At 43.4% G+C, this 22,320-nt stretch overlaps 3 protein-coding genes across 4 annotated transcripts; 2 read left to right on the top strand and 1 right to left on the bottom strand.

Annotated features, from left to right (window-relative positions):
* Positions 1–1,038: 1,038 nt before the first annotated feature.
* On the top strand, positions 1,039–5,286 carry LOC138631975 (DDRGK domain-containing protein 1-like). The gene is made up of 8 exons (XM_069717202.1): positions 1,039–1,238; positions 1,894–2,034; positions 2,114–2,238; positions 3,306–3,407; positions 3,695–3,817; positions 3,895–3,933; positions 4,889–4,994; positions 5,126–5,286. Exons 1-8 carry the CDS (start codon positions 1,151–1,153, stop codon positions 5,284–5,286), a joined length of 885 nt encoding a protein of 294 aa, XP_069573303.1. The 5' UTR covers positions 1,039–1,150.
* Positions 5,287–6,045: 759 nt separating this feature from the next.
* Positions 6,046–11,615, bottom strand: cars2 (cysteinyl-tRNA synthetase 2, mitochondrial). Of its 2 annotated transcripts, none has more exons than XM_069717195.1 (15): positions 11,324–11,615; positions 11,194–11,238; positions 10,947–11,064; positions 10,789–10,860; positions 9,468–9,573; positions 9,312–9,392; positions 9,082–9,211; positions 8,500–8,633; positions 7,589–7,656; positions 7,421–7,487; positions 7,177–7,315; positions 6,900–7,023; positions 6,694–6,792; positions 6,243–6,458; positions 6,046–6,167 (listed from the first exon to the last, which is right to left on the bottom strand). In XM_069717195.1, exons 1-15 carry the CDS (start codon positions 11,500–11,502, stop codon positions 6,099–6,101), a joined length of 1,647 nt encoding a protein of 548 aa, XP_069573296.1. In that variant the 5' UTR covers positions 11,503–11,615; the 3' UTR covers positions 6,046–6,098. The 2 variants fall into 2 exon arrangements, with proteins under 2 accessions (XP_069573296.1, XP_069573295.1); XM_069717194.1 differs by having other exon boundaries at positions 11,194–11,244; positions 11,324–11,614.
* A 139-nt stretch (positions 11,616–11,754) lies between these two features.
* Positions 11,755–22,248, top strand: atg3 (autophagy related 3). Its single transcript, XM_069717199.1, is given in 13 exon segments — positions 11,755–11,945; positions 12,132–12,173; positions 12,263–12,312; positions 14,534–14,604; positions 15,520–15,627; positions 15,755–15,807; positions 17,585–17,675; positions 17,758–17,792; positions 18,949–19,101; positions 19,547–19,638; positions 19,640–19,672; positions 19,934–20,002; positions 21,013–22,248. Coding segments are annotated over 13 exon segments (951 nt in total). The 5' UTR covers positions 11,755–11,873; the 3' UTR covers positions 21,095–22,248.
* Positions 22,249–22,320: the final 72 nt, after the last annotated feature.

The raw sequence follows: 22,320 nt of genomic DNA, 5'->3' as shown, positions 1-22,320 counted from the left end.
GGTCACCTGGAAGCAGGACAATGTGAGGATTGTTTGTGGCCATTTAGTGCTGCTATATTGAATGTGAAAACTATTTCTCTCAAGAAAAAATAAAAATAAAACAGATATTATAGATATTTTATCACCGTTTCTTCATACCAGTCCAGCAGGTGGCAGTAACGCACCTGTGAACTGGCTGCCAACCTCTAACAAACACAAAGAAAGTAGTTCTGGAATGAATAGCACAGAGAAGACTTAACTAAATTTTTTTAATTTTTTTTGTAATAATTGTCATCAAAATGATGAAGAAATATTTGCATGTGCATTTGTGAACGTTATCTTTTTATATGTGGATCTTTATTACATAAATATTTATAAGAAAGTCGCAAAATACTCTGTGTGAATCCTTCTGTGTGCATTCATTGATTATGAGACTGATCTGACTCCACAATTTAATGCCATAATTCAACAAAACTCTGAAACAGCAGGTGATGTTTGGCACCTTTTATGGTGTAAAAATAAACAAGAAGGAGAAGAAGAAGAGTTTTGTTGGGTCCCTGACCATCAAAGAAAGCCCTTAAAATAAATGACAACAAAGTAATAGAAAGTAGTTTATTGTTGGGGAGCATGGAGCCAAATCAGGGCCAAAAGTTTTATTATTTGGGCAAAAAAAGCAACTGAAAAACAAAAATGCAATACTATAAGTTCAAGATTTGACCTGAATTTTCAAGACGTAAAACCTGAAAGTTAAAGATTTGACCTTTTGTACAGCAAAAGCAATACAAATTCCAGAGTAAAAATAGAGGCAGTAAAAGTATAAAAATGCACATAGAATACAAAAACATACAAATAGAATATAATAAAATTAAACATTATTAATTAATTAATTATTATATAATTATAATAATGATTTTAAGCCAGGGATGGAGTTTAAAATCAATACTGAGCCCAGTTCGGTTTTTATAATCCTTCCCCAGGCAGTGATCACATAAGATCATAAACCCTCCGATCCGGTAGGTGGCGCTGTGCGCTTTTAAATCGGGCAACTAAACCAGAAGGAAAAGAAGAAGAAGAACTGTGGCAGCAGGAGAAGAAGAAGAACACGGGCCTCTGTGATGAACAGACGTGGAAACTAGTTTTAGATTTAGAAAAGATCATTTCCAGAGCAGCTATGGACGTCGTCTTGTATCTAATAGCTGCTGCGATTCTCGTTTTTATGATTTTCTTCGCGTTGAAGGTGCGGAAGAAAACACAGGAAGGTACGGAGCCGCTGGAGACGACGTCACAGCGGGGAGCTAATGCTAACCGTTAGCGTAGCGTTTTTTTAACGGAAGGTTTTTTTTTTTTTTTTTTTATACACTTTATTTTGAGGGGTTTTCATGTGAACTTTGTCTTCGCGGTGGGATGTTAAAGTAAATATTGACGCTGTAAAAGCAGCCAGCTGCGGGCAGCCGTGTTCCCACGGCGACGTCACAGCTGTCAGAAAACTACGGCGGCCGCAGTGGGCCGCGGCATGTTCGCAAAACTACGGCGGCCGCAGTGGACCTCAGTAAAGTTGTTCTGTTTATTTGATACTTAAACTTGGGAAATTACGATTAACATTATTTACGTGCAATAATTATGTTTTTCTTTACATTTCATTACATATCAAGGTGCATTTATTCATCATTTTAGTGTATACAGCTTGTGTTTGTGTATTTATACTTTTTTTTTTTTTTTTTTTTACATTTATCTATAATTTTTATTCTATTCTTTTTTTTTTTTTTTTTTATTGTCATTTAAATTCTTCTGTGTATTTATTAATTTCCTTCCTGTATTGGTATCTTACAACCAGACGTAAATACGTGATCAGTCAACACCGAGTGTCCAAACGACATCACAGTTACAGTGATGATGATGTCATGTGCTCCTCAGCTGACGTGGAGCAGCGGCGGGCGGCGGCGCGGGCGGCGGCCCCCCAGCGGGCGGCGGAGGAGCGAGGGGCCGGCATGCCTCGCAGGAGGAGGAACCTCGCCGCCGTGATGGCGAACAGACAGAGAGAAGGTGTGGAGCACGGTGAACACAAACACCAGCGTTCAACACACCGCGCTCAACCCTCACATAAAAACACCTGTGAATGTGCTGATGGTTTCAGAGGACGAGGAGGAGGAGCCTGTGGAGGAGGCGGAGCAACAGCAGAACTTCCTGCCGACGGCGAAGGTTGGAGCCAAGAAACAGAAAAAGTTGGAGGAGAAACAGGCGAAAAAACAACAGAGAGAGGTGAGAGAGACTAATCCTGGTGGAGGGACACCTGACTGACTGATGGACACCTGAAGGACGGATGGACACCTGACTGACTGATGGACACCTGACTGACTGATGGACACCTGACTGACTGATGGACACCTGAAGGACAGATGGACACCTGACTGACTGATGGACACCTGAAGGACGGATGGACACCTGACTGACTGATGGACACCTGAAGGACAGATGGACACCTGAAGGACGGATGGACACCTGACTGACTGATGGACACCTGAAGGACGGATGGACACCTGACTGACTGATGGACACCTGATGGACACCTGACTGACTGATGGACACCTGAAGGACAGATGGACACCTGACTGACTGACGGTCACCTGACTGACTGATGGACATCTGATGGACACCTGATGGACACCTGAGGGGTCATCTGATGGACACCTGATGGACACCTGATGGACACCTGATGGACACCTGAGGGGTCATGTGGATCCTCACGACTTCCAAACGGACCAGAAAACTGCTGAATCAGCTGTTCTCAGTTTATAGTGGATGAGAACGATGAAAACATTTATTATGAACATTTCTAGTTTGAGTCATTTTCAGATGAAACCTGCTGATCAAATATAAAATCATGAGACATGGATATGAATAGTTTTGTATCTGTCTGTAAGTCTATTTATGTTGTACAAATGATAAATTACAACCGCCAACAAAGATTTTAAATCTTTATTTATTATCCTGAAGCTCCACTTTCAGATTCTAAAAATATTCTTGTAAAAATAAAACGATTTATTTATTTTACAGACTATTTTTCATGTGATGTTGCTTCAGCAGGAGACGATCAGCTGATCCGGTCGACTTTTGTTTAGTTTTTACTGAATATTCTTTTATTTTTTTATTGTTTGTAATTCAAATTAATCATCAAATGTTTTTCAGTATTTTGTCATATCGTCAAGAAAAGCACCTGGAAATATTGTGATGTTATTTTAGGGGCGTAGAAGGATGTCTTAAACATTTCTCTGACGGTCAGACCGTCCAGATGTTTTGACCTCTGACCTCTACCCTCCTGTGTCCAGGCGGAGTTGGAGGAGAGGGAGGAGAGGAAGAGGATGCAGGAGCTCCGAGAGCAAGAGAGACGACACGAGGACGACAAGGAACGGCTGCTGGAGCAGAAACAGGTCGGTCCTCCCGCTTCTTCTTCTGTGGTCTTCTTCTTCTGTGGTCTTCTTCTTCTGTGGTCTTCTTCCTCTGAGGTCCTCCCGCTTCTTCTTCTGTGGTCTTCTTCCTCTGAGGTCTTCTTCTTCTGTGGTCTTCTTCTTCTGTGGTCTTCTTCTTCTGTGGTCTTCTTCCTCTGTGGTCTTCTTCCTCTGTGGTCTTCTTCTGTGGTCCTCCCGCTCCTTCGTCTTTGGTCTTCTTCTGTGGTCCTCCGACGAGGAGACGCTGACTCTGCGTTTTTTTTCTCCAGGAGGAGGACGAGCGGCGAGCCAAAGAGGAGCAGGACCGACGGGAGGAGGAGGAGTACCTCCGGCTGAAGGCCTCCTTCACCATCGAGGAGCAGGGGGAGGAGGAGCAGCTGTCTGACGACCAGGTCTCCTCGCATCACCTTCACTTCATCACAACATCAGAGTTCAGCTTTAATCAACGTTTGCGTTTCTTTACTTTCAGTCACGCAACCTGCTGCAGGAGTTCATCCAGCACATCGAGGTGACCTCGACCATCACAACACATCCGACTCCTCTTATCACGGCTTTATCGTTTCGTTTTTCACGTGATGCTCCGATATTAATTCATAGAAAAGTGTTTTCACTGATGAAATGAGATGAAGGAGAATTAAATTGATATCTTCCGGCGTCCCTGAAAGGTCACAGCCGGGATCGGTTTTGAGGATAACTTTAGCGTTTCCTCGTAGTATTTTTCTTCTTCGTGTCCTTCTGACCCACATTTGTTCCTCTAAATGCTGCAAAGACACTTCAGATGAAGACTGAACTCCGTCTGGGACACAAACTTTATTCTATTTGGTGAAACTGCTGCGTTTTACACATCTGGACCACATTAGACCCGGTCCAGATCTAAAACCACTCAGACCGGTTAGTCACGGACTAGCCCAAGTGTTTTGTGTGAAATAACTGATATCGGAGTTTTGAAAGTGAACTAACTGATATCGGAGTTTTGAAAGTGAAATAACTGATATCGGAGTTTTGAAAGTGAAATAACTGATATCGTAGTTTTGAAAGTGAAATAACTGATATTGGAGTTTTGAAATATAGGATACCAGACTGGTTAATCATGGACTAGATTATCATAGCGAGGCCAAAGATTCTTTAAATGTTTTTGATTAATGAAACTTTTTGTCTATTTATCAGAATGCAACAAAGGGACATCATGCTGGTTTTTTAGATCTGGACCACGTTGGACCTGGTCCAGATCTAAAACCACTAGTTTGTACTTAGGCAGGTCAAACCTGGACTAGATCATCATTTCAGTGTGTAGCTCAGAGCTCCGAGTCGGTTCCTTTAACTTTTCCCTGAAGTACCGAATCAGACTATATATTATTAACTGTTGTCATAGAAGCGCTGCAGGTTGAAATAGTGACACCTGCAGTGTTTCCTGGAACTGCAGCATGTGAGCGTCACGTATGACGTGTCCGTGTGTCCTGCAGAGCTCCAAGGTGGTTCTGCTGGAGGACTTGGCCTCCCACTTCGGCATGAGGACGCAGGACGCCATCGCCCGCCTGCAGGACCTGCTGGCCGAAGGCTCGCTCACAGGTCAGGAGGTCGACATGTTGTTCACGTCATTATGGATTATACAACTGAATAAAACACGTCAGCTACATGTTTTCATATTTCCTGCGTTCGCGGTTCAATATGTTTCTACGATGTGCTGTGTTCTCCTGCAGGTGTGATAGACGACCGAGGGAAGTTCATCTCCATCACTCCGGAGGAACTGGACTCAGTGGCTCAGTTCATCAAGCAGAGAGGAAGAATCTCCATCACAGAGTTGGCTCAGGCCTCCAACTCACTCATCAACCTGCTGCCGGACACACGCAGCGCCGCATGATGGACGGACGGACACCCGATGGACACCCGATGGACACCTGATGGAGATGGACATCTGATGGACACCTGACGGACTGATGGACACCTGATGGACTGACGGACACCCGATGGACACCTGATGGAGACCTGACGGACTGATGGACATCTGATGGACACCTGACGGACTGATGGACATCTGATGGACACCCGATGGACACCTGACGGAGACCTGATGGACACCTGACGGACTGACGGACATCTGACAGACATCTGACGGACTGACACTGACGGACATCTGACGGACACCTGACAGACTGACGGACATCTGACAGACACCTGATTGACACCTGACGGACACCTGACGGACTGACGGACACCTGACGGACACCTGACGGACACCTGACCACTGAAGAAGAACGTGAACTCCGCAGCTTCTACAAAGACAGAACTGGAGCGTTGCTGGTTGGAGCGACGCGGTGCAGTACTCTTACTCACCAGCAGGTGCAGTACTCTTACTCACCAGCAGGTGCAGTACTCTTACTCACCAGCAGGTGCAGTACTCTTACTCACCAGCAGGTGTGACGCTCCACACAGTTTAACATCCACCTCCGGAGAGGATTTCAACCAGCAGGAAATAAAACTACTGAGTGTCACTTTTGAATAAAGTTTCAATTTAACGCATCTTTTGTTTTTTTTACTGTGACATGACGAAGACCGACCGGCCTGATGGTCGGCAGGATGAAACACGTTTTCATACCAAAACACAAACAAACAGCTGGTCAACATTCAATTTACAAACTTTATTACATGTTACGGTGATGAGGTGGGGATGTTTCAGCTGTCCGGTCCTCGCCGTCCTCTCTGAGTGTCTTTGATCTCCCAGGTGGACGTCGCTCCTCTGTCCTGAAAACACCAGAAGAAGACGTCAGTCCCTGTCAGCTGCAACTTTAAAAACACCTCGGTGTGAAGCCAGCACACCTTTATGAGCACACCGAGAGGTGCCAGGTCATCCCTGAGGGCGTCGCAGGCTCTGAGCAGAGCGAGTCTCTCCGGGTAAAGTCCAGGTTTGACGGGCGACTCGGGAGTCGGAGCGTCCCGATGAGTCAGAGCGAACGCTCGCACTTCACTTCTGAAATGAGTCAGCTGCTCCACGACGGCCGGAAGATTCCCACCATGACTCGGCACATCTGAGTCCTGCAGAGCAGTGAGGAAACACTTCATTCATTCTGATGGACATAAATCTGAACATGTACGAGTTCTGAAAGTGAAATGCCTGATATTGGAGTTTTAAAAGTGAAATGCCTGATATTGGAGTTTTAAAAGTGAAATGCCTGATATTGGAGTTTTAAAAGTGAAATGCCTGACAAGGGTTTTGAGCTTCTCAAAATGTCAGGGTCTTGTTTTGTACGCGTTATTTTAAAGTTCAGACCTGACGTTGCAGCAGATCGAAGCCGAACACGTCCAACAGGTCTCGGATGTAGGTGACCATCGCGCCGAACACTGCAGGGCTGCGGACCGCTCCGTCGGACTGGAGGTAGGAATCACACACACACACCTTCAGTTGGAGTGAGGAGCACCGGTTTTCTGATCAGAGGGGAAAGATCATCTATAAGTGGTCTCGGTCAGCTGCGTTACCGTAGAAACAGGCTGGAGCTGACGGTTGCCGTGGTAAACCAGATTCATCAGAGCACCGACGGCTCTCGGCGTGTCGAAGTCGTCTGCCAGAGCTTTCAGCACGCCGGATTTAGTCTCAGCCAACCTGGAGGAACACGACAACGTTCAGTAAAACGCAAGTTGGACTTTTATTTGGAAACAGAACTGAAACATTCATCTGGAAAAACATCTTTACATTTGAACTAAGGGTGAAAAGAAGAAAGTAAAATAGGAGGGAGGGGGAGGAGGGAGGAGCTACCTGTCCCACAGAGACGCCTCCTGCACAGGTGAGCACTGCAGCTGCCCCTTCATGTAGGCCTCGGCCCCGAGGAGGAAGGTGGAGACGGTCTCCAGGGAGGTCCGAGCCTCCAGCATGCTCCTGTCGCTGTAGTCTATCGCTATGGAGACACAACAGGAAGTCAGGACGCCGTCTACTTCCTGCTCCGTCACCCAGGAAGCTGGAACAGGGGATTATTTTGTGTTTTAAATGAAGATCCTCCCACCTGATCTGTATTTGGTCAGAAGACAAAACATCCTGAACTCGTTGGCCGAGTACGACTGCAGGAAGTCCTGACGCAGGAAAAACACACTTATTTACACAAACTTCAAACACGACAAGAATTTATTCTTCCAAAACTCCAGCAGCGATAAAAGGCTCGTGGAGACGTTACCTTGATGGTGATGAAGTTCTTTAAAGATTTAGACATTTTCTCTGCGCTGCCTTTCAGGTGTAAATGACCTAAAAACAACAATAAAAGCAGTAAATAAGCTGTTACTAAACACTCAAGAGACGCTGTGTAAAATGTAAATAAAAACTGAATGAGGTCATTTGCAAATCATGTAAACTCATATTTAATTTAAAAAAAATAGACCAAATACAACATATTAAATGTTGAAACAGAGAAATGTTATGGCAGCAATATGTTTAAAAGGATCATGGTCACCACTGAGCTGCATCACCTCTTGTTTTTACCACACTCTGTAAACGTCTGGGAACTGAGGAGACTAGTTTCTGGAGTTTTGAAAGTGAAATGTTGTCCCATTCTTGCCTGACAGAGTATTTTAGCAGCTCAACAGTTCAGTCTCCTTTGTTGTATTTTGAGATGCTCTTTTTAGTTAGCGTGACACAACTTGTCCATTCTTTTGATAGATTTTTTTTTATTTTTATAAAATAACAAACGTTTTTCAGTTTTCAACATTTGATTTTTTTTTTTGGTCCGTTTTCAATTAGATATGGGTTTACATAAATTGCATTCTGTTTTATTTATATTTTACAGAATGTCCCACCTTTTGTTTTCATGTTTTTAAAATCGAAAAGTTTAAAAACAAAAAGAATAGCTTTATAGTGACTGATCAAATGGAATAAACAGACAAACTGGGCACAAAAAAGTGCACACAATAAGAAAAAAAATGTACAAATACGTATACATAAAATGACAGCAATGAATAAATACACACACACACAACTGTATTCATATACTGGTTATATATTTATTCAGTAGTCTGAACCTGCAACCACAGGACAGGATGAACTGCAGGTAAAAGCTTGTTCAGCCGGATTGATTGGATGTTTGGGACGTACCTGAGTGGAGGAAGTAGTTGGCCCACTGGCCGCACTGATGGTAGGCTTCACTCTGAGCGATCTCGTTCTCGTGGTGAGGAAAGGCCAGGTCGATTCCTCCGGAGTGAATATCCAGCTGACTCCCGAACACACAGCTGGAAGTGCCACAGAGACAGAATCATCTTCACCACTGTGTAGCGTCACCGCCTGTTTAGGTTAGGTAGTTTTAACAACACTCTGTAAACGTGTAGGAACTGAGGAGAGACCAGCTGCTGCATGTTGGAAATTGAAATAGCTGATATGAGTTTTGAAATTGAAATAGCTGATATAGGGGTTTTGAAAGTGAAATGCCTGATATAGGAGTTTTGAAAGTGAAATGGCTGATATAGGAGTTTTGAAAATGAAATGGCTTATATAGTAGTTTTGAAAGTGAAATGCCTGATATAGTAGTTTTGACAATGAAATGCCTGATATAGTAGTTTTGACAATGAAATGCCTGATATAGTAGTTTTGAAAGTGAAATGGCTAATATAGTAGTTTTGAAAGTGAAATGGCTGATATAGAGGAGTTTTGAAAGTGAAATGGCTGATACAGGAGTCAAACCTGGCGATGGTGGAGCACTCGATGTGCCAGCCGGGTCGTCCTCGGCCCCACGGAGACTCCCAGGACGGCTCCTGAGGCTTCGAGCGTTTCCACAATGCAAAATCCCTCAAGTCTCGTTTCCTGGAGTCGCCTGGAAGAAGGAAGAAGCTGGATTCATCTCACGATGACAGAAACCTGAGATCTGCTTCATGAGGTCTTTAAAATGTAGATGACTTCCCAGAAACACTCACCGGTGTCTCCCTGAGACTCCACAGATCCCACAAACTTCCCGTATCGCCCCCCGATGGACGGGATGTCGAAGTACACGTCACCTGCAACCGGAGCACCAAGATCAGCTGACTGCAGGAACACGTTCATCAGAGGAGTCACGACGTTCTGATATTCACCTTCCTCGGTGGCGTACGCATGTCCGTGTCTGATGATCTGCTCGATGAACGCAACGATATGATGAACGTTCTCGGTGACTCGTAGATAAACAGCTGGAGGAACCACCTCGAAGACAACAACAACAACAACATGATGAATGTTCTCGGTAACTCGTAGATAAACAGCTGGAGGAACCACCTCGAAGACAACAACAACAACATGATGAACGTTCTCGATGACTCGTAGATAAACAGCTGGAGGAACCACCTCGAAGACGACAACAACAACAACAACAACAACATGATGAATGTTCTCGATGACTCGTAGATAAACAGCTGGAGGAACCACCTCGAAGACAACAACAACAACAACAACATGATGAATGTTCTCGATGACTCGTAGATAAACAGCTGGAGGAACCACCTCGAAGACAACAACAACCCAAACAACATGATGAACGTTCTCGGTGACTCGTAGATAAACAGCTGGAGGAACCACCTCGAAGACAACAACAACAACAACATGATGAATGTTCTCAGTGACACGTAGATAAACAGCTGGAGGAACCACCTCGAAGACAACAACAGGAAACAACAACAACAACATGAACGTTCTCGGTGACTCGTAGATAAACAGCTGGAGGAACCACTTCGAAGACGACAACAGGAAACAACAACAACAACATGATGAACGTTCTCAGTGACTCGTAGATAAACATCTGGAGGAACCACCTCGAAGACACCAACAGGAAATAGAGACTGCACGTGTGTGCATCAACATGATGAATGTTCTCAGTGACTCGTAGATAAACATCTGGAGGAACCACCTCGAAGACAACAACAGGAAATAGAGACTGCACGTGTGTGCATCAACGTGATGAATGTTCTCGGTGACTCGTAGATAAACAGCTGGAGGAACCACCTCGAAGACAACAACAACCCAAACAACATGATGAACGTTCTCGGTGACTCGTAGATAAACAGCTGGAGGAACCACTTCGAAGACGACAACAGGAAACAACAACAACAACATGATGAACGTTCTCAGTGACTCGTAGATAAACAGCTGGAGGAACCACCTCGAAGACGACAACAGGAAACAACAACAACAACATGATGAACGTTCTCAGTGACTCGTAGATAAACAGCTGGAGGAACCACCTCGAAGACAACAACAACAACATGATGAACGTTCTCGGTGACTCGTAGATAAACAGCTGGAGGAACCACCTCGAAGACAACAACAGGAAACAACAAAAGCGTTTTTTGAGTTTGACCTTCAGGGCCACCGTAAACAGAGACAGTTGATATCATCGTGAGATGAATTCGATTTAAAACGCACCTTCAACGACAGCATGTCGCTCTTGAACTCCTCTTCGTACATTCTGGCGATGACGGCTGGAGAAATGTTTTCCTGTCAATCAACAGCAATAAAACATCTGAATCAAACAGAGTTCAAAGTTCATAAATAATAAGACGCCTGATTCTCGTGATCTTCACCTCGAGGCCTCTTTTGATGATCTTGTCGTCGATGTCGGTGATGACCATCGCGTGGACGACGGTGACGCCGACCAACCTGGACAGGATCCTCTGCAGGATGTCAAACCTGACGTAGGAGCTGCAGAGACACAATCATTACCACACACACACACACACACACACACACACACACACACACACACACACACACACACACACACACACGTGCAGTCTCTATTTTGTACACAAAGCATGTTTCCATAGTTACCATGCATGCCCCAGGTGCGCGTGGTCGTACACGGTGGGTCCGCAGCTGTACCTGAGATATACAACGCATGCTTATTTATGACGTCATACTCGTCTGTTAATAACCATGACGTTGATGACGACGTCCCCACCAGGTAGCCACGCCCTCTCTGACCAGCACCAGAGGCTCCTTCTTCTTCGTGAGGCTGTTGAACGCCTTGAAGCGCGTGTCAAACCCGTCGGGTCTCGTCCACGCGCCGCAGGATCCGCTGGCTCGAGGACCGGAAGTGTGTCCCGCGCGGAGGATCTTTGCGGTCCCCGACCTCCACATAGCGCGAGCTCAGTGTGTCTAAAGCACGCGCCGAGCTGCTGCGCTCACTCCTTCAGTTCAGATGAAGGTTGTTCATCACCAGAAGAAGAGATGAAGGTTGTTCATCACCACAGGAAGTCCCGACCGTTGCAGTTTCACCTTTCACGCGTGTTTCTGTCACCGCCCCCACTTCTCGCGAGATTGTCTTCTTTTACCTTTTCACTCGCGAGAAGTTTTGATACCGGAAGTATTTTAGGCGTTTATCACGTGACTCACCTCCTGCTCGCCACACTTCCCCCCTCGCTCCACTCCCACTTCAGTTTTGATATGTCCAAATAATTCAGTGTCGTTTCCCCCGGAAGAAGAGACGTCGTCGCGAGGATCTGTCCGACATGCAGAACGTGATCAACTCGGTGAAAGGCACCGCGCTCGGCGTGGCGGAGTTCCTCACCCCGGTGCTGAAGGTAAACACGGAGCTGCTGTTTGGGAGCTGCTGTGGTGATGTGCAGCTGTCACGGTGAATCAACAGAGTCACTTCAACTCTGGTTGAACAGCACAGCTGACGTCCAGCTGTGGTTACTGCGCAGCCGCACTTCTGTCTCCCGCCGACGTCCCTCTAAACACTTGTTTGTTTGTGTTGTGAATCGCAGGAGTCTAAATTCAAAGAAACAGGAGTCATCACACCGGAGGAGGTGAGGATATTTATGTCATTATTATGGTATAGCTCATCTCTCAGCTCGTCTATAAAAGTCTCTTTTATTTTGTATTTGATGTGTTTTAGTTCGTAGCAGCTGGAGATCACCTGGTTCATCACTGCCCTACATGGAAGTGGTGAGTTTACTTCATATGGGTGTAAAAGAGGATTAGTTTGTTTTAAAGTAACATAAAGGGGCTGAATTAATGCTTAAATAAATGTGTCATAACAGCATCCACTCTAATAAGGTAGGTAGGTAGGTATTTACTTTATTAATCCCCGAGGGGAAATGTTTTCACTACAGCAGCGTACAGAAGCAATACGATAATAATAGAAAAGCAATAAAATAGCAGTAAAATAACTCAGAATATCCGATAATAAACTGTGTAAACACTGACTGGAATATACTTTATTTCTGGTGGAATCACATTAAACATGTCGCCAAAGCATCATTTCTTACATAAATAGCAGAATATAATTGATAAAATGATAAGGTATTAAAACTTTTTTTTTAATCTGGGTGAAGTCGTCTCTAATGTCATTATATTTTGAGCAGCTTGTCCAGAACATAAATTTCAGTTTCAATCATAATAATATTAATTTATTCTATATTTTAGTCATTTTATAGGAGTTGGGGTTTTTTTTTTGTTCGATATTTTGCGATTTGAAATTCTCTATTATTTTTTATTTTTGTCCTTTTTTTATGTACTGGATTAAATGTGGCTGATGTGGCAGAAAAATTCCATTACTTGTTGATTTTAAGGCCGAGTAAATGTTTGTAGTGTTGTCACTTTGGATGACAGCGTCACTTTCAGCATCAAATATCTATTTCAAATGACCAAAGGCATCTTGTTCCTCATTTCTCTTTTTCTCTCTGTTGAATTTCATAGTTTAGTGCAAACCCACATTGCATCACAGCGTTTTCCATCTGTGTCACTGTTTGCCACATTATTACAAAACTAAGACAGGCAATTATATTCAATTTATGTATGTAGCGCCACAACACAACAGTTATTTCAGGGCAATTACAATAGTACTTAAAATAGAACTGTTCTTCAAAAGGAACCCAACAATTCCTACACAAGCCTCTTCGGAGGAAAAACTCTCTTTAACATGAAGAAAAACCTCCAACAGAAGGAAGGAAAAAACTCTCTTTACTATGAAGAAAAACCTCCAACAGAAAGAAGGAAAAACTCTCTTTAACAGGAAGAAAAACTTCCAACAGAAAGAAGGAGAAACTCTCTTTAACAGGAAGAAAAACCTGCAACAGAAAGAAGGAAAAACTCTCTTTACTATGAAGAAAAACCTCCAACAGAAGGAAGGAAAAACTCCTTTAACAGGAAGAAAAACCTCCACCATAAAGAAGGAAAAACTCTTTTTAACAGGAAGAAAAACCTCCAACAGAAAGAAGGAAAAACTCTCTTTAACATGAAGAAAAACCTCCAACAGAAGGAAGGAAAAACTCTCTTTAACATGAAGAAAAACCTCCAACAGAAGGAAGGAAAAACTCTCTTTAACATGAAGAAAAACCTCCAACAGAAGGAAGGAAAAACTCTCTTTTAACAGGAAGAAAAACCTCCACCATAAAGAAGGAAAAACTCTCTTTACTATGAAGAAAAACCTCCAACAGAAGGAAGGAAAAACTCCTTTAACAGGAAGAAAAACCTCCAACAGAAGGAAGGAGAAACTCTCTTTAACATGAAGAAAAACCTCCAACAGAAGGAAGGAAAAACTCTCTTTAACATGAAGAAAAACCTCCAACAGAAGGAAGGAAAAACTCTCTTTAACATGAAGAAAAACCTCCAACAGAAGGAAGGAAAAACTCTCTAACAGGAAGAAAAACCTCCAACAGAAGGAAGGAGAAACTCTCTTTAACAGGAAGAAAAACCTCCAACAGAAGGAAGGAGAAACTTTCTTTAACATGAAAAAAACCCTCCAACAGAAGGAAGGAGAAACTCTCTTTAACAGGAAGAAAAACCTCCAACAGAAGGAAGGAAAAACTCTCTTTAACAGGAAGAAAAACCTCCAACAGAAGGAAGGAGAAACTCTCTTTAACAGGAAGAAAAACCTCCAACAGAAGGAAGGAGAAACTTTCTTTAACATGAAAAAAACCCTCCAACATCACCAGACTCAGTTCGGGAAGAGCAGAGAGTTTTTTTTCCACTTCTAATACAAGTCACTTGTTTCGGCTCCTAAATCGGATTAAAGACTTTGAGGTTTCTCAGCTTGTGTTGCTTTCTAGAAGAAAAGATGAAAGCAGATCTAAAACTGACTGCAGTATAATATTTCGGACCGGTTCTTATCAACCACATGACTCCATGTAAAATAAAAGGGTTTAACATTTTCACCTCCCTTCAGGGCCGCCGGGGAGGAACTGAAGGTGAAGCAGTATTTGCCGCCGGACAAACAGTTTCTGCTGACGCGCAACGGTAAGAGCTCTTTAAAACTTTCATTTTTCCTCATCTTCCAGAAATGAACTTTAACTTCATCACGTCGACAAGTTGTTTCTGAATGAAAAATTACATTTTCTGGATAAAAAATAATTGCAGTGAATTTTGACAGGGAATGTGATTACACTATAAAATGTAAATAATTATTTTTAAGTAAATTATTATTTTTCAAAGCAAATGATTTGGTTGGAGAATATTCTGAATGTTTTCATAAATCACAATTTAACTACAAAATTAATTGTTAATTAGAAACAAATACTAAAATCTTGTTTCAAAACAAGTTGGGATGCTGCGTAAAATATAAACAAAACAATAATTTTTATAAACCCATTTTTAATTGAAAATAGAACAAAGACAAAATATCAAATTGCTAAATGTTGTTATTTTTATTTTTTTTGCATGTTTACCACCTCTTCTTTTAACAACACTCTGTAAATGTTCAGGAACTGAGGAGACCAGTTGCTGGAGTTTTGAAAGTGAAATGTGGTCCCATTCTTACCTGATGTTAGATTTCTATTAAATATGGGTTTGCATGATTTTTAAATTGCATTCTGTTTTTTTTTTTTTTTTAATTATTTACAATTTACACAGCAACCCAATTTTTTTGTTTTTGGAAACAGGGTTGTAATTAACCCTAAAAAAAACCTTGATTATCATGTCGGTGGAAAAGTCCAGCCTCCAACAGTGTGGTTCTGAAGTACAAATACTGATGTTTTGTATGACCTTTAAACATGTGAACATGGATAAGACATGTGACAGCGGACAGATGTACTTTATGGACACCATTCACGTATTTTAGATTTGTGTGTTGCCATGTTGTTTTCAAAACCCCCCGTTTTCCTTCCTCTTGTTTTGTGTTGAACACGTCGTCTCCGTGTGTTTGTGGTCGTACAGTTCCTTGTTATAAGCGCTGTAAACAAATGGAGTACTCCGATGAGCTGGAAGCCATCATAGAGGAGGACGACGGGGACGGAGGCTGGGTGGACACGTACCACAACGCAGGTGGGATACGGGCTCACACATGCATTATTTATTTATTTATATATGGTTTTATTAAAGATAAAGATGTAAAATGTAGTGATATGTGTCAGAGCTTGTGGAGTTTGTAAAGTTGGATGTGTGTCAGCAGGTGTTTTAGGAGTCATAGATGCCGTGCAAGAAATTTCACTGGACAATAACAAGGTATGTTTCATAATTATATTTTATAAACTTGTGATGATTATTGACAAAGACTGGATATTAAAGAGTTCGTAGCTTCAGGTCTGTAAAATAGTTCTGATCCAGAAGTGTCTTCAGCTGCAATACCAGCGAGTGCCACTAGAGGTCGGCTCCAAAAAGCCTCCGGCTCCATAGACTCCCATTCAACTTCTCTCATCAAATCCAAAGTGAATAAAATGTGTCCATCAGTTATCTCGGTGTTGTTAGCTAAAGTCACTCCTTCTTCTTAGTTTTCTGGAGGTCCATCTGAAAATAATCCCTCATTCATTAGAAAAGAAGATTCAAGAACACCTGTTTTTGGGGGCGTGTCTGTTTGATTGACAGGCCTGTGGTGCAGTCAGGTTACAGCTGTTGGTGGGCGGGACGTAGTATCGTCAGGTTCACAGTCAATCATTTGATTTTTTTTTTTATTTGATTTATTTTGCACAAATTTTAAAACGCACAAGATTTTACAAGATAAATGTTAAAAGTTGACAGTTTATTAAAAACAAAAGTTTACGTACAGAAATAGTATTTCTACATAAGTAATGGAAACAAAACAACAAAATGTATATGCCAACCGCAGCAAAAACAATCACAGTTCAACACGTTTAAATGTGCTATAATTGATATTTAGATAATAATAATAATTGTTTCAAATCACAGTTTGACACTTGTAATGAATGTTGTGACTCGTTGCTCTGTTTCTCTCAGCTCAAAACAATATATGTATTTTCTTCAGGAATTGCTGAAGATCAGAAACAGAAAACAGAGTGAATGTTTGACGTAACGGGACACAAACACAGCTTTAACTAAACCAGTTGTTATAGTTCGATGTGAATATGGGACATTTCCATTCAGATATTCTGTGTTTATACGACGTTCAACAGCTGTTGTAAAGAAGTCAGTTCACCCACTTTGCAAACAACCTGCCGTCTGACACCTTGAAAAGTAGGAAGTTCTGGTTTGAAATGAAACCTCATCAGAAACCAGCGTGACTTCCTGTCTCTGTTTGGGCCAAAACCATCGTTGTCTAAGAGCCGAATATTACTCGGTCTGTTTTCGCCTTTTTGTTTCAGTGCTCGGCTTTATAAAACGATTATTTAAAATCAGTCCCTCCAGGATTTCCTTTTTTTTGTGTGTGTGTGATTGTTGCGATCAAAAATCTAAAATGTTTGTGTTGTGTTGTAATTTGCAAAGTTTAAGTGATTTAAATTTTTTTTGTAAAATTGCAGGAATTAGAAAAAATTGCAAGTCGTGAAAGAAAAATGCAATTTTTTTTTAAGCCCTACCTGATAAAGGAATAAATCTGTAATCACTTCCTGTGATAATAATCCTGCTGCACATCAGAAATACTTTAGTTGTAATCTTTCTATTTATTTATTGAACTGAGATAAAAGCTCCTCAAAGCTCCTAAAAGGTCCTAAAAGCTGCGTATGTCTCCAGAACAGACCGTCTGTGACTGGAATATAGAAACAAGGACTACATCAGCCTTTCAAAATAAGAGCTTTAGATGCTGTTTAATTCATGTTCATTCAACACATAGACCTGCTGGATGAAACCAACAAAGAGACGTCTCTGACAACTGGACCTGTGGAGAAAACTCATTTAACATCCAGTAATATGGAATCACTTCCTTTAATATTTAATTAGAAACTTTTATTGTGAAGGCCACATTTCCCACCAAACCCGCCACTTCCTGTTTGATTTGGTGATGAAAACAGGAGTTATTAAAGTGTGCATTGACTCTGAATCCCTTCAGGCCAAGAACATGAAGGTCACGTCTGCAGGGTCTCGTGATGATGACGATGATGAAGATGAGGATGAAGATGGAGAAGCAGCAGATATGGAAGGTATTCACGTTTCACTCTCGACTCGGCAGGAACGAAGCAGCTCGTTGATCTCGTTGCTCAGAGAATCCGTCTGTGTTTTCAGAGTACGAGGAAAGTGGCCTGTTGGAGACGGATGAGGTACCTTCAATTTATCATGATCGCTTCTGATGAGTCCCAATCCAACCTGACTCCTCCCTCCTGTCTCCTGTCTCCTGTTTCCCCCTCCTGACTCCTCCCTCTTGTCTCCTGACTCCTCCCTCATGACTCCTGTCTCCTCCTGTCTCCTGACCCCTCCCTTCTGACTCCTCCCTCCTGACTCCTCGCTCCTCCCTCCTGTTTCCTGTCTCCTCCCTCCTGACTCCTCCCTCTTGTCTCCTGACTCCTCCCTCATGACTCCTCCCTCCTGTCTCCTCCCTCTGGTCTCCTGTCTCCCCCCTCTTGACTCCTCCCTCCCTTCTTCTGACTCCTCCCTCCCGTCTCCTAACTCCTGTGTCCCCCCTCTTGACCTCTCCCTCCTGTCTCCTCCCTCCTGACTCCTGTTTCCCCCTCCTGACTCCTCCCTCTTGTCTCCTGACCCCTCCCTCTGGTATCCTGACTCCTCCCTCCTGTCTCCTGACTTCTCCCTCCTGTCTCGTGAGTCCCGTCTCCTGACTCTCCCCTCCTGACTCCTCCCTCTTGTCTCCTGACTCCTCCCTCCTGTCTCCTAACTCCTCCTTCCTGTCTCCTGACTCCTCCCACCTGTATCCTGACTCCTCCTTCCTATCTCCTGACTCCTATCTCCTGACTCCCCCCTCCCTTCTCTTGACTCTCCCTCCTGTCTCCTGACTCCTCCTTCCGGTCTCCTGTCTCCTGACTCCCCCCTCCCTTCTCGTGACTCTCCCCTTCCGGTCTCCTGACTCCTCCCTCCTGTCTCCTCCCACGTGTCTCCTGACTCCTCCCACATGTCTCCTGGCTCCTCCTACGTGTCTCCTGACTCCTCCCTCCTGTCCCCTGACTCCTCCCTCCTGACTCCTGTCTCCTGACTCCCCCTCCCTTCTCTTGACTCTCCCCTTCCTGTCTCCTGACTCCTCCCTCCTGTCTCCTGACTCCTGACTCCTCCCTCCTGTCTCCTGACTCCTCCCTCCTGTCTCCTGACTCCCCCCTCCCTTCTCTTGACTCTCCCCTCCTGTCTCCTGACTCCTCCCTCCCTTCTATTGACTCTCCCCTCCTGACTCCTTCCTCATGTCTCCTGACTCCTCCCACCTGTCTCCTGACTCCTCCCTCCAGTCTCCTGACTCCTCCCTCTTGTCTCCAGGCGACCCTGGACACCAGTAAAATGGTAGAAAACAAAGTGAAATCCGAGCCGGGGAGCGAAGACGCGATCCTCCAGACGAGAACGTACGACCTTTACATCACGTACGATAAATACTACCAGACACCGCGACTCTGGCTGTTCGGATACGATGAGGTACGTCACCGGATGAAGGAGGACTTCAGCTTGTGTCTCCCCCTAGTGTCCTGGAGAGGGATTACAAACACTGTTATTACATAATGAAGCTTCAGCTGGAAAACGGAGGATAAATGGAAAGAAATCGCATCACGTTCGTTTCTCTGTCAGAATTTGATCCATTCGGTCCGACAACATTTGTAACGTACGATTTAGGACACGACAGAAAAAAGTAGAGTACTGTTAAAATGTTGAGGAAAAAAGTCAATATTGAGAATAAAGTCGAAATGTTGATTTAAAAATGAGTGAAAAAGTAAAGCAATAGAGAGATTTGTGTGACGGTGGTTTATTGAGCTCTGTGAACTTGTTTATTTAACTTTCAAACTCATTATAATATTCGTCAGAGTTCATGTTTCTTAAAGCGACAGTGAACCAACGTTCAGACTAAAACTACTTCCTGTCTCAGGACCGACAACCTCTGACGGTGGACCAGATGTACGAGGACATCAGCCAAGACCACGTCAAGAAGACCGTCACCATCGAGAACCACCCCCACCTCCCCCCCCGCCATGTGCTCCGTCCACCCCTGCAGGTCACACACACACACACACACACACACACACACACACACACACACACACACACACACACACACACACACACACACACACACACACACACACACACACACACGAATGAACACGTGTTTCTGTTTCTGTTTTTAATATTGTAACGTGTTGCTGTAAAGACTTTAATGTGTTAAGTGCCATGAAATAACCTGTGTTGTGATTTGGCGCTATAGAAATAAAGTTGAAAGTTGAAGTTTTTGGCTGACGTCGTCGTTTCCTTGCAGACACGCTGAGGTGATGAAGAAGATCATCGAGACGGTGGCTGAAGGAGGAGGAGAGCTGGGAGTTCACATGTATCCTTTCATGGTAATAACGGAGGGAAGAGGGCAGCAGATGTTTGAGGTTTAATTCGATTTAAATTCGATTTTAAGGATAAAGATCAGCTCAGATCTGCTCCTGTTACGCAACAACGATGTGCAGCACCGTCGCTTTATCGTGAGTTCCTGCGTTACACACGTTTTTAAACCCTCATATTTTAACCGACCGTCAACCAGCAGTGATGTCATCATCCATCAGTGATGTCATCGTTGGTTTGTGAACGTTATCAATCCTCCAGTTCAGATTCTGTCCGTCACCATCTTTGTTAGTTCGGAGCGGTTTGGAGCAGGAAGTGACCATATTTGGACGAGCTGGGGGAGGAGCCAGCGGTGGATCTGACCGATCTGATTAGAAACCTGACGATACTACGTCCCGCCCACCGATAGCTGTAACCTGACTGCACCACAGGCCTGTCAATCAAACAGACACGCCCCCAAAAACAGGTCTTCTTGAATCTTCTTTTCTAATGAATGAGGGATTATTTTCAGATGGATTCGTCCTTCAGGTTCAGACCGTCAACATCGAGCTTAACTGGAACCTTCTGAGAGAAAACGTTCACGCACACTAAACCGTGTAACTCAGCTGCTGATGTTGATCAAGTGATGAAACTCTGCGTCACCACGGTTACGTCTTTGCGTCACGATGCTGCGTTCTGTTCACGCGCAGCAGCAGTCTGAACTGACTGATTCCCTCCTCCATGTTTTTCAGGTGTATTTATTCTTTGAGATAATAACCATCAGTTAAGACATCGTGGTGACGTACAAAGTTCCACCTCAGAGTGATTTCAAAGCTTCTCCTCTTGAGAGCCTGTTTTTCTCCGTTATTGGCCCCTAAAATCACCAGCCTCTTCGACGGTATCCCGGCAACCGTCCTGAGCGTGACGTTCAACCTTTTGTGATATTTACAGCTCTAACTTTTCCCTCACAGTAAGCCCCGCCTCCTCCCGTGCTCCTCCTGTGTTTTTTCTTTAACTCTCACTTCTCAGGTATCTGCTGATCTTCCTGAAGTTCGTGCAGGCCGTCATTCCCACGATAGAGTACGACTACACCAGACACTTCACCATGTAGCTCGGTGGGCGTCGGCCTCTGCTCATACGTCATGTGTGCACATGGGGGGGGGGGGGATGCAACTGGTTGGTGGAGTGTTTGTGTCACTGAGATGCTTCGTGTGTTGAGTTTCATCTGCATGAGTCCAATACAGGAAGATTAATTTGAGCACAAACAAAAACTACTTTCATCAAAATAAGTTTGATTTTTTAATATTTTTTTATTTGTGCTCATGTTTCCCTTCTTTTTTTATTCCACTCTTTGGACTTCGACTGTACTGGACTCAGATCAAACCGGTCTCATCGGACTCCTCTGAAGTTTCTTTTCCAGGTTTAACATTGTGACCATAAGGTGGCGCTCTCTCACAAAGTCCAAGAAGATTTTTTAAATTGAAACTCACTCATTCCACGCTGCTTCCTAACGTTAGCGTCGTTCTCAGAAAGATAAATGAAACCAGTTGGATCAGATGCAGAAATTAGATCTCATTAATATTTTTGCCTCCTTTATAAAGTTGTGACATCAGACAGTTGCTCATTAACACGCACAGTTAAAACTGTGTTTCAGCTCTGCTTTGGTCTCCATGACTCCCAAAAAAACTCTTTAGCTGCTAACCCGCTCGTCTCCAACGGCAACCGTCTGCTGAGCTTAGTCCCTGAAAACAAACACTAAGTGAACCCAGTTTTGTTCTGCATCTCTTTTTAACGACGACAAATAATAATCTAAAAATGGATTTGGAGCTAAAAGTCTCATTATTTGCCAGTTTGTCTTAATACTGCAACATCTGAATGTGTTGACGGCCGTTTTCCTTCATTCACACACTTTCTTGGGTTTTACTTCAACCTTGGGCAGTTCATTTTTTGTTTTGTATTTCCTGCAGCTTGTGTCACAAACTCTCGATGCTTCTACAAGTGTTAAAAACTCAAACTCTGTTATAAATCCAATAAAAACAACAAATTTCTGGCCTCTATGTTTATTTTGTTATAACTAATAAACTACTTACACAACGCCTGCTTTGGTAACCTGCGCTCTACTTCCCTCCTCGTCGGCTGGGTAAAATGTTCCCTCTGTACCTGTCGGTTCAGTCTCCTGGTGTAAAATACTTGGTTGTAACACTCGACCATTTCAAGGTGGTGTACATTTATCAATAAAGAGTTTCCCAAATATTGAAAACAAAATGCGGTCTGTATATTTATTTATAGGTGCTGAATTTTTTTTCCAAATTTCAAACAAAATGACAAAACATCAAC

Source organism: Brachyistius frenatus, unplaced genomic scaffold (assembly GCF_029030835.1).
Source record: "Brachyistius frenatus isolate BFR_SWC_R1_liver_20210118 unplaced genomic scaffold, ASM2903083v1 Contig_170, whole genome shotgun sequence".
NCBI classification, from domain to species: domain Eukaryota; kingdom Metazoa; phylum Chordata; class Actinopteri; family Embiotocidae; genus Brachyistius; species Brachyistius frenatus.
Note: the sequence above shows the minus strand (reverse complement) of the source record. Positions and strands in the feature narration are given on the sequence as shown.

Bases quoted from the DNA above. Each gene is read 5' to 3' on its own strand.
- LOC138631975 (XM_069717202.1), top strand. From the start codon at position 1,151: ATGGACGTCGTCTTGTATCTAATAGCTGCTGCGATTCTCGTTTTTATG. The intron at 3,408-3,694 runs GTCGGTCCTCCC...TTTTTTCTCCAG, and splicing joins GGCTGCTGGAGCAGAAACAG to GAGGAGGACGAGCGGCGAGC. The intron at 4,995-5,125 runs GTCAGGAGGTCG...GTTCTCCTGCAG, and splicing joins GGCCGAAGGCTCGCTCACAG to GTGTGATAGACGACCGAGGG.
- cars2 (XM_069717194.1), bottom strand. From the start codon at position 11,502: ATGTGGAGGTCGGGGACCGCAAAGATCCTCCGCGCGGGACACACTTCC. The intron at 9,212-9,311 runs GTGAGTGTTTCT...TCCTTCTTCCAG, and splicing joins GGAGTCTCAGGGAGACACCG to GCGACTCCAGGAAACGAGAC. The intron at 7,024-7,176 runs GTAGCTCCTCCC...GTGTTCCTCCAG, and splicing joins GAGGCGTCTCTGTGGGACAG to GTTGGCTGAGACTAAATCCG.